This window comes from Bidens hawaiensis, unplaced genomic scaffold, assembly GCF_021521415.1.
Source record: "Bidens hawaiensis isolate Kalapana, Puna unplaced genomic scaffold, B.hawaiensis_p1.1 tig00021231_1, whole genome shotgun sequence".
NCBI classification, from domain to species: domain Eukaryota; kingdom Viridiplantae; phylum Streptophyta; class Magnoliopsida; order Asterales; family Asteraceae; genus Bidens; species Bidens hawaiensis.
In genome coordinates this window covers 1-11,785 of record NW_027493289.1, presented here as the reverse complement: position 1 = coordinate 11,785, position 11,785 = coordinate 1, and the positions used below count along the sequence as shown (strand labels likewise).

The following is an 11,785-nucleotide window of genomic DNA, read 5'->3' as shown; positions in this document are numbered from 1 at the left end:
CGAGCATTGAATAATCTAAGACAAAACAGATTTGACAAGATGTTGGCAAAAGTGACATCTTTTTTGTGAAAAAAAACAAGATTAAGATGTTAGATATGAGGGAAAGTGATTGTAATCAAAGAGACCGAAAGAATGTCATTACTAATTGACATCATTTTGAGGTTGAAGTTTTTAATACGGTTTTGGATATGCAAATTCAAGAATTTGGAAATAGATTTAGTGAGGTCTCAACTAATTTACTAGAAAATATGTTGGGTTTAAATTGTTATGATTCGTTTTCTAAGTTTGACATATCTAAGATGGTGTTTTTTTCAGAGATGTATCCGAATGATTTTACTAACGAAGAAAGAGGGTGTATTTCTGGTGATCTTACGACCTTTTATTACACTTTAAATGAAGATGATAAATTTGCAAAACTTGGTGGAATGGTTGATCTTGCTTGTGTAATGGTGAAAACCGAAAAGCATACAACTTTTCCTTTGGTTTATCGTAGATTGAAGTTAGCGTTGGTTTTACCGGTTGCGACTGCAACCGTTGAAAAATATTTTTTCAAAAATGAAGCTTATCAAGACGGTTTTGTGCAATCGAATGGAGGATAAGTATTTAAACAATACTTTAATTTGTGCGGTTGAAAAAGAAGCGTTTGATAAAGTAAATGATGAAGATGTAATGGCTCGATTTCAAGCTTTCGAAAACCGAAGAGGATAAATTTACAGCCCATGTGCTTAAATTTATTTGTTGTCCAGCTTTTTATATTTGTTTTGTTAACATTGTATGAAATATGAAAAAAAAATAAAAATTAAACACTACCTATATATCAAATAATGGATGACTTAATCACTATCAACCTATCGAAACCATAAAGATATCACTATGTAAGAAACATGACTTAATCAAAAACATATTAATCAATCTTTGTTTTGTAGATGCAAGTGATACCTTTTTCCACGCACAAAAACATAGAGTGACTAAAGTGTAAATTTGGAAAGACGGGAATGCCAAATTTTAGAAAAGGTGGTAAGAAACAATAATGTGAATACACGTGGCAATTATTAAGGATGATCCGGAGATTGCGAGAAAAGGAAATGGATTCGATGGTGTGAAATGTTACAAGTGTTCAAAACGACAAATACAATCTAATTAGCAAGAGCAAGAGCAAGAGCAAGAGCAATCATCGCGTGTATCTCAGGCGTTGGTACTTACCTACACCGTTGGATCTACAAGTAGGCCCCACTATTCTTTGAACCGTAGATCTGGTCTATGTTGAACTTGACTCTCAAGGGATATCTTCGTCATTTATCAATTTGGTCGGCAAAGATGTTTGTTTCTTCTCCCTTTGAAAATACTTTGGATTCTAATAAGACAGAATTACAAATTTTGTCCTTTAAAATAAGACGAATTACGGTTCGTGTCATTTTCTAAGTTTCCTTGCAGGCGGTGTACTTTAAACTTTTTTTTCCTACAAGTTTTGTCCTTTACGCTAACTGGGTTAGAAAAACTCAGTTAAATACCCTCACGTGAGACGCATGTGAGGGCATTTTTGTCATTTCGTATGTACCTGCAAACTTCATCATCCACCACACCAAAATCAAATCAAAACCCAGATTCAATCTCCATCCAATCATCAAACCCATCTCTCGATTCCCCCAAATCCCCAATTTCTAGGGTTTTTCAAATCTAAATCCTCAAATCTCCAATTCATCCTCCAATTCGATCCAATTCCTCAAATTCAATTAGGGTGGAGAGGAGGTGGTTTCCGACGGTGGTGGCGATGGCCGTGAAATGGTGGTGCCTGAACAAACTCTCCGACCGCGACACCCACTCCGCCACCGAGCTCGAGTCCATCGCCAAAACCCTAACCAACGACCCAGACACCGAGCTCGAGTCCATCGACACCCACTCCGCCACTGGTTCCATCGCCACCACGTCACCACTCACCTCTCACAAACTTATCGATTCGCCCTTGTGCTGTCACCATGTTAGTTCGTTGGGCGGGGCTATTAGGTCGGTGACGAGATGAGTAGAAGAAGAATGACGATAGAGGTTTAAAGAAGCTGCCACGACTTGGGCTTCTGATTGCCGCCGGAGGTACGGATAGATGTCCAGCTGCAGCCATTGGATTTGGATTTGGATAGAGACACGGGGTATATTGAGGTTAGACTGTAGATTTACACCCGAGTCAGCTGTATCTGCCAGCTCATCATCATTGGCATCGACATCAATAAAGTCACTCCAACACCAGTTTGAAAGGTTTTTCATTCTTTTGGCTTTTTTCTCAAACTCTCGATCCTGCAATTGCAGCAATTTTTTAATCAGCAAATGGAGACAGAAATAATATAACATATATAGATACCTCAAGGCTAAATTCTTGTTGCAAATGAGACTTGTAGGGACTGAAATTAATGCCAAAAGAAATGATTTCAACGCTATCTGAGTTAGCTTACACAAAAGTTGGTTATACAAATGCTATATTCAATAATAACAAAGACCTTATAAAACTAAAAGTTTTAAGCTTACAGCAGGTGAAACGGGCCTGTTTTGATTTCTTTCTGTAATTTGTTCCCTGTCCAAATCCAATGGCTGCAGCTGGACATCTATCCGTACCTCCGGCGGCAATCAGAAGCCCAAGTCGTGGCAGCTTCTTTAAACCTCTATCGTCATTCTTCTTCTACTCATCTCGTCACCGACCTAATAGCCCCGCCCAACGAACTAACATGGTGACAGCACAAGGGCGAATCGATAAGTTTGTGAGAGGTGAGTGGTGACGTGGTGGCGATGGAACCGGTGGCGGAGTGGGTGTCGATGGACTCGAGCTCGGTGTCTGGGTCGTTGGTTAGGGTTTTGGCGATGGACTCGAGCTCGGTGGCGGAGTGGGTGTCGCGGTCGGAGAGTTTGTTCAGGCACCACCATTTCACGGCCATCGCCACCACCGCCGGAAACCACCTCCTCTCCACCCTAATTGAATTTGAGGAATTGGATCGAATTGGAGGATGAATTGGAGATTTGAGGATTTAGATTTGAAAAACCCTAGAAATTGGGGATTTGGGGGAATTGAAAGATGGGTTTGATGATTGGATGGAGATTGAATCTGGGTTTTGATTTGATTTTGGTGTGGTGGATGATAAAGTTTGCAGGTATATACGAAATGACAAAAATGCCCTCACATGCGTCTCACGTGAGGGTATTTAACTGAGTTTTTCTAAACCAGTTAGCGTAAAGGACAAAACTTGTAGGAAAAAAAGTTTAAAGTACACCGCCTGCAAGGAAACTTAGAAAAGGACACGAACCGTAATTCGTCTTATTTTAAAGGACAAAATTTGTAATTCTGTCTTCTAATAATAAAATAACTACAAAAATAATTGTTTAATTAAAAAACTGGTTTTAGCACAGTAGGAAAATGTACTTTTATGAGAGCGTTTCCATCCCATTTCCTATCATTCATATATATAATATAATTACGCATAAATTACTGTTTTTTTTTCTCATGTTTAATTAAACCTTTTATACATTTATCGTTATCTTTTCTCTTTTCTCGACCCACAACCACTTTTAAAAAATATTAAAAAATTATACGGTATGAGCAGTGAAACCTCAAATTTAACTTTCTCATATAACATTTTCTCTCCACTCTACTCACAACCACTCATAACTATACCATATAATTTACAAATCTTCCTCACATATTTTTAGGGAACGGGCTGAGAATGCTCTTAGAGCGTTCACAGTCCGCCCATCCTCTATATCTATAATTACACTAAATAATACTACATTTCTCTATCATGTTTAATTAAATAACAATTTTTTATATCTTTATCATTACAGTTATTTCTTTCTTCTACTCACAATCAATTCAACAAATATTAAAAAGTAAATATGGACAAACAAATTTTCCCAAAGTTTACAAAAAATTACTATTTTTCTCTCTCCATCCTATAATTTACACTCACAACCACTCATAAGTCATAACTCCATCCTATGATTTACAAATTCCCCTCACATAATTATAGGAGATGGGTTGAGAATGCGCTTAAAATGCCACATTAAAGGTTTTATTGTTTAACTGATTAATTATTTTATCTGAAGTAAAATAAAGCATTAAAGCATCACTTATTATTATATATTTATAAAGACTAGTAGAGTGTCCGTGCAATGTTATGGCGCCGTGGCTGCAATATGCAATGCCATACTCGTTTTTGTTGGTTTATAAATCAACTCGTGATATACTACATAATAATACTTTAGTTAATTTTATTATTCGTGTAATATAATATTACTTTTATATGATTGTTTATACTATTAGTAGCATCAATAAGGTATGTCTATTTTATAAACGCTACACATGTGAAATAAACAATAAATTACCATTAATAATTACTGTCTACTTTCATATATTACTATGATAATGCAATAAACTAAAAACAAGAATAATAAACTTTAGTCATACTTCTTGTCACGGCCGTCTCCAGAGACATCAAAATGAAGTTGAGGCTTTAGGCACGTGAAAAATTTTGTGAGTTCATTTTGCGTATGGATTAATTTTTGACAAGTGAATATATTTCCAAATCTTAATTGCATGTATTTATGACATCTACCGAAAAAGAGTAAGTATATGTATAGATAAGTGCATGTTTACAAACGGTTGCGCCTCCTCACTCATTTTAATGAATTTCAAACCTCAACAGCTTCGTATCACAACGTTTGTAGATGACTGAATGAGTTTGCCTTCTAAATGCCTTAACAACTGCATTATATAAAGAGAGTGCACAAATGACGAGGACTGGTGACCAGGCATTGTCTTCAAATTGCATTTGTCACACTGAACCAATTAACAACACTTCAATTCAACCACCATACATTTTAATAGAAATTCTTTTTTCTTTCTTTCTTTTTCTTTTCCCTCTCGTCTAAACGATATTGTGTTATCAATGCTCTATTATTTTGTTAAAAATTGATTACTAAATTGATAGGGTCCTGCCAACTTTTAGATCACAATTTAACACACGGCAATAATGTTCGACCGCTAACATATTCAACATACAATATTGTTATGTGTTTTCCAAGAAAAGCAAGTAAACCCAAATGTGTAATTAACTAATTACAACGATGTTAGCTTATGAAGAAAAAAATGTATGATGTAATGCAGCTATTCTATCCTCCAACATCAATTAAAATCATAGTTAAGAGCTATGATAAAGATCATTCTGTTAAATAAATATGACATCTTTATTGTTAATATAGTTATTATCCCAGTTTCATCTTTTTTAAAACAACAATTCTTGTTTTATAAAGTAAGTTTTTATACAATGCCTGTTGATTAGTCATTTAGGTAGAAGAAATCATGTAGCACCCTACAAAATTCGTACCACGTACTCACGTAGAATGACTTTCAATTTAGCATCAAAATTTTATAGTTTGCGATTAAAAGATGATGCACGACTGTTGATTCAGATATGATACAAAGAACGTGATTCACATAGAAAATCACATGCATTTTAATGAGCAGTTAGTAGGATACACAATCAAAAGTAGATACTTAACCATGCATTCGTCTAACTTGTGGTTATAGACTTAAATTTTCATTTACATCACTATAAAGGTATAATAGTATAACACAATCAACAAACTGACTTTGTAAGTAATATTAGTAAGTAGTAAAACGCTTGAGCAAAACATATTTGACCTAAAGACATTTGCATACCTCTAACATTGACTTAACCGATGAGCCGCACGCTCAAGACTTGGTTTGTGTCGACTTAGTCCATGCCAGGACCCAGATGATCCGTCGCTCCAATTTCCAAGCTTAGAAATCTGGTTATGCAAGGCCACTAGGTTCACGAGAGGTGCAGTTGTTGGTCGACCATGAGCACACTAGACCACAACAAACCAAATCACAGTTTTTGAGAGGTTAAAATTCAGCAACAAAAAAATGGTGAAGAAAAAGTAGAATTTTACTTGTGGACTCACTTGAAAACACATTGAAGTCTTTTTAAGCTCTTCAACAATTAGAGAACATTCTGAAGGGAGTAGCGCATCTCCAAACATGATTGCACCTGCATATGATATCATTTATTATACTAAAAACATATATTGTTGCACGTGCTAATACTTGTGGAGCTAAATTTTTGAGATGTAGAGTGTTGTACCCCTGCATGCTTTAAAATTTAAAACCCGAAGAACAGCTGGTGGTATTACTGAAGATCCATCAGTATCAGAAAGCTGGTAAATTAAGGTAAAATTTGAAAACAAAATGCAGAATGAGACAAAATGACCAAAATATTAAAAGCCAGAACTCAAAAAATACTTCACATAATAAGAATGATATGCTTCAAACCTGTTGAAGAAATTCTAGAAGATCAACATCGGTTAAATTGACACCCAAAATACATGGCACCTGTATGCCAATTAATTTTAAATCATGTGAATAAGGGAGAAATATTAGCAGTAAACTAAACATTGACTTACAGCAATTAGTGTAGCAGCAGATGGCTGGTTGTTTAAGAAATTCAAATTCCTGTGCAAGAATTTTAGAAGTGTGAAAAAACATTCAAAACTGTCTAGCAAAGTAGGTGAAATTTATTACTTTTTAAAGGACACCGAGCTCTGAGCATGAAAGTTGCAGATCCAGCCCCATTTCTGGATCTGTTCAGAGTAATTGCTCAATAACTGATAGCCAATCTCAGGTAAAACCTATGTCAAATATGTAAAAAGTCAACCACACAAAAAAAAAAAAAAAAAAAAAAAGAAGAAGTCGTATCTGAAATAGTTAAGGGAAGTCAAAATATATATCATACCAGTTCTTGCTCTGCATCTAGATAGGTGTTTGTCTTCGTTTCTGCAGAAAGCACCTACAGATTTTATGTTCAGTTAAGACCATATTACATCATAGCATTCAAAAGCTCAAGAAATACCTTTTTACCTTTTCTCTCAAATCTTCAAGCCGTATTCTTTCATCAGCAGCATGCTGCAAACACAACCATACCAGTTGTTAATCAACTCTTTAAGTCAAATTTATGCTTGGCCGAAGAAAATAAGTGCAAATGAATCTGAAATGTAAAAGAGTTGATATACTTGGTCAATAATAGCAAGTATTCCACCACCCACAATCGGGATGAATTTCTTGTCAACTTGATAAAGAACTCTACAATCCTCAAGACATTTCTTACTTGTAGACTTCGGTAACAGAGAATCACCAGACAGATGTAATATCCCAGAAGAAATATCAAGTATTTTCTCCTGATTGCTGACATCATTAGGCGTATTCTGTATACTCTGTCATTAAACAAATAAAGTCAAATAATAAAACCAAACAACTATATATTAAACCAAGATCATTAGGCTTCTGTATACTCAACTGTAGTCAACGGACAGCCATTCCGCCATTTTACTCCAAATTCTAGACCTTGGTTTTCCTTTAAGGTTAAGTCTGAAATATGAGAAATTTATTGTGAGATTCGCATCATCATATTTATGCATATAAATTGTGTTTCAATGGGCAATAGAGATACCTGAATCTGTATTGTATACATCAAGGCAACGGGCCACCTTCACTTCATAATCTGAAATCTCAGCTTTATCAACAACTTTCTTATCGTTTGCAGATGATTTCTGTGTGTTTTTCAGATGGCTAGCTTCTGCACAAAAAATAAAGTTAGTTGCTTGAGATTTTGATTCATACCATGTCACATAGAGATAATTTGATAAATCACCTTGCAAAGTAGGGGCATCATGATGTGTCCCATGGTAGGAATTCTCTGATTTATTATTCATCCAACTATTTAAGGCAATGATTTTTTCCTTCTCTCTGTAAAATGGTGGGGCTGAGCAGCTTCTTCTTCGTTGCTTATCATGAATTCTACAATGAGCTATTGTTTTCCTTTCCCTTTCAACATAAGATAACGAAGGCTTATGGTGTGATGCAGCTACAGGAGATCTTGCCCAATCTGATTCATATAGGAAATCATACTGCTTTGGGGACAAAATACTGTCATTCTGAGAATTGCTAATGTTCTTTTTGCAATCATCCCAGGAAGAGCTATATCTCATGTAATCTAAGTTAAAGATATCCTTTTCCTCTTCTTCATGTGCGAAAAGGTCAAATCCATCATTTCTGCCATGTTCAAAGCATCTTTTAGTCACAATAGCAGTTGAAGGTTCCACATGCACTTTTTCACTAAATATAGACCAATCATCTTTAAAAGATTGACGACTTGATTTAGAATATTGAATTGAAGAAACTGGACTGGTCCAATGACTGTTATCCTCTGTTAAGCAGTCTCCACCGGTCAAAAGTGTATCAAATGAGCCTTTTGGTCTGGTGATCCTAGGTGGCGACCAAATAGTTACAGCATCATCCAGCCATGGTTCAGAACTTTGTTTAATATAATCAGTTTCTTCTTCATTATCCACTCTATAATCATCCATGCAAAGCCATTTCTTGAACTTATCAGCTTGAAATCTCAATTTATCATCACCTCTAGTGCTTTTAACAATAGGTAACGTATCACGTGAGGAACAACTTCTCAAAAAAGGATTCATAAGATCATCATCAAAATGAAAAGAAACAGGAGATGCTTGTTTCACAAGGAACCCATTGCTTGTACTCCAACCAGTAAGCAAAGAGTTTGGATGCCATTTGGCATCTGAAAGAAGGTCCATGTGTTCCTTGTTCTTCAAGTAAATATCATCTGAAGTAACATGACCATAATCTTCAAACCGTACATCTTTTTTCCTGGGCATCTCTAATTGTGGTGAAGAAAGAATAATAGAGTCTTGATTGCATTTTTTCAAGCACCCCTTCTTTGGATGAAGGTCCATGTGTTCCTTGTTGTCCAAGTAAATATCTTCTGAAGTTCCATAACCATTATCTTCGAACTCTACAGCTTTTTTTCTGGGCATCTCTGATTGTGGTGAAGAAAGAATAATAGAGTCTTGATTGCATTTTCTCAAGCACCACTTCTTTGGAAAAAGGTCCGTTTGTTTCTTGTTCTCCAGGTAAATATCTTCTGAAGTTGCATAACCATAATCTTCAAACCGTACAGCTTTTTTTAGAGATCGGTTAGATGAATATCCACTTAATGGCATATGCTTTGGTTCGTCTCTAGGCATCTCTAACTGTGGTGAAGAAAGAATAATAGAATCTTGATTGCATTTTGTCAAGCATCTCTTCTTGGGAAGTCGATCGTTACTCAGGATATCTGATTTACATGATTTTGGCAGCAGAAGAATCCATGTGAGAAAGTATACTCATAATAGTGATATTAAAGAAAGGTAAAAGAAAGTGATATTACCATCTCGGGGTGCAAAAGTATCAGCTCCATTCCATATATCTTCTTTAAATGGTACAAACAATGATTGAATTAATCAAAACAATGATTGAACTAATCAAAACTAATGTCTCGAGTCAATCACAACACATACCTTCACTCCAAATGCGTGAAACAGCTTTCTTAATAAAATCAAATACAGGATCCCAATCCTGAAACAATGATATAAATCACAAGCCAAAGTCATAAGCATGCAGTCAAAGCATATGGGCATAAAGTCAAAGATCAGCAGAAATCTGAAGTCAACTCCAAAGATTAATAAGCCAAGTCAAAGGTAATAAGCATATCTTACCTTGAATTCAACACAAGTCTTAGCAGGTTCAAAACTTAAATCATAATGAGCTCGTGGGCAAGCTAAATTCAATATGTATGTTGGAGATGTTTGAACCCTGCTTCGCTTTCCACATTGAGACCTGATGTCAGCCTTCAACAAATCTGAACACTCATGCATTGCAGCCAGCTGACTCAGCAATTTATGTATTGGGCCTCTTGATATACATCTTGAATTGATATCTTTGTTCAAAAGTCAAAAAGAACAAATTTGGTAATATATTCTTTACCCTTTATCTACCCATCAGACCGTTACATTGAAACATAAAAGCAATGCAAGAACAAGGATACAGAAATATTGAAAGGCCTGCAGAATAAGCAAGCTTAATTAGGAAATACATTATGACAAAAACGGATGAATATAAAGAATACCTTCACCGAGAAAGTTTCATAAGGACCAGATATATATCCAGAAAGCTTTAATTTGCCTTCAGATTCATCCAACTTATGTAGAGAATGAGAACCCTCAATTCCAAAACCACTTGTCAATAGGGGCAAAGGCGAAGATGAAGGATACAAGCTAAGAAGCTCATCACCACTGCATGAAGATGATACATTAACAATTCATGTATTAACTCTTTAAAGTAGTGGTTGAAGAGCATAAGCTGCAGGTATTTAAAGCGAGCACCTCTCAACATCAACCAGTTTGAAGCAGGTTGCCAGGTGGACAAGAGCAATATTCAGTATGCATTCTTTAACAGATTGCAGAACCTTTTTGGGGCTTTCAAAACATTATATCAGCATAGGGAATAAGCAGTTTCATACAGAAACTAATGATGATTAAAACAACTTATGCTTAAAGTGTACACAAAGAAAAGAAAAACCTGGACTGTAAATGCCTCCTTTTAACTGGTTGGTTATAGAACAAATCACGAACGACAACTGCAGTAACCAGCAATATGCTAACAAATGGTCAAACTTCAAAGCAATGACACATTCTTGTACAACACTTGAGAATACATTACCTGTTGTGCCGACATCTTGTCTATCATCATCAATTCCTAGATACAAACTCTTGCACCCCTGAAAAATATGAAGCGAAACCAAAAAATTTATAGATAACCAAAATCCCATGAAAGTTAATATAGAATGTTATAAGAATTCATACCTTTATGACCTTGCGGTAGCCATTAGGCATTCCATGTGCCTTTGTAAAAACTTCTAACAAGGAAAAGTCAGAAATTGAGCTTAGTGCTTCCCCACGAAAACCAAAGCTTTCTGGAACAGTGTTGATACTAGCCAACTGTTCAAACTTAGAAGTTGCTTCAAATAACACAAAAATAACAAGTCATATGACTTAATAAGAAAACCGTAAGAATTATCAAGTAATTAAACTGGACACGCATTGCCCTATACTCCTATGAAATGGTACTACAATAAAGAAACAGTATTCCAATTACCATATCTTTCTCCCAGCAACACAAGTCCATCCCGTGAAATACCACAACCTACAAAACAGCAAAACGATGTGTTAGAATAATAAAAGAAAAACAGAGATGGAAGTTAGGTCGCATGTCACTGTTGTAGAATTAAGGTGTCTTACCATTGTCCGTAACTTTAATGTAGCTTGTCCCAATACCCACAGCCACAATCACCTGAGAGACATATATTAACTTGAAAAATTTGCAATTGTGAAACATGAAAGAAGGAAATAACAGTCCAGTCCAATAATAGATCAATATAAAGTTGTGTTTACCTTTGTGGCACCAGCATCAAGACTGTTGAATACGAGTTCTTCTACAACCCTTGTCAAATCAAACAAAATAACGCCAGAGCGCATGGAACCGCGAACAGATTCCGGCAATACCTTGATGCTCCTCATCAATCAATCTCTCCCAGTAAGATCATAACAGTAACAAGGCTCATTGCTCTACCATTCTTCTGTTATAACACAGGCCAAAATTCACCACACAACATATATAAATATTAGTAAAAACTTTACTGCATAATTACATTACTAGTTTTAAATCACAAATTATAAAATCAGTCCTCTTTTCAATCCCATTAGCCCTAAAACTAAAATTGAAAAACCTAGATAATTGAACAACGCAACAAATTCGCAACGTAATTAACATTTATTGGTAAAGGCTATACTGTATAGTTGCATCATCCTATACCGGAAAGAAAAAACC

The 11,785-nt window shown here is 35.6% G+C and overlaps 1 protein-coding gene across 1 annotated transcript; it reads right to left on the bottom strand.

The window, feature by feature from the left end:
- Nucleotides 1-5,673: 5,673 nt before the first annotated feature.
- Nucleotides 5,674-11,510, bottom strand: LOC143563063 (DNA mismatch repair protein MLH3-like). Its single transcript, XM_077050697.1, has 23 exons — nt 11,350-11,510; nt 11,197-11,248; nt 11,054-11,101; nt 10,762-10,916; nt 10,619-10,676; nt 10,478-10,535; nt 10,282-10,374; nt 10,026-10,191; nt 9,945-9,960; nt 9,616-9,836; nt 9,418-9,475; nt 7,707-9,194; nt 7,506-7,631; nt 7,353-7,423; nt 7,069-7,269; nt 6,917-6,961; nt 6,792-6,845; nt 6,581-6,687; nt 6,463-6,511; nt 6,332-6,391; nt 6,144-6,216; nt 5,965-6,050; nt 5,674-5,868 (listed from the first exon to the last, which is right to left on the bottom strand). The coding sequence occupies exons 1-23, from the start codon at nt 11,473-11,475 to the stop codon at nt 5,701-5,703; spliced, it is 3,579 nt and encodes a 1,192-aa protein (XP_076906812.1). The 5' UTR covers nt 11,476-11,510; the 3' UTR covers nt 5,674-5,700.
- Between the last annotated feature and the right edge of the window lie 275 nt (nt 11,511-11,785).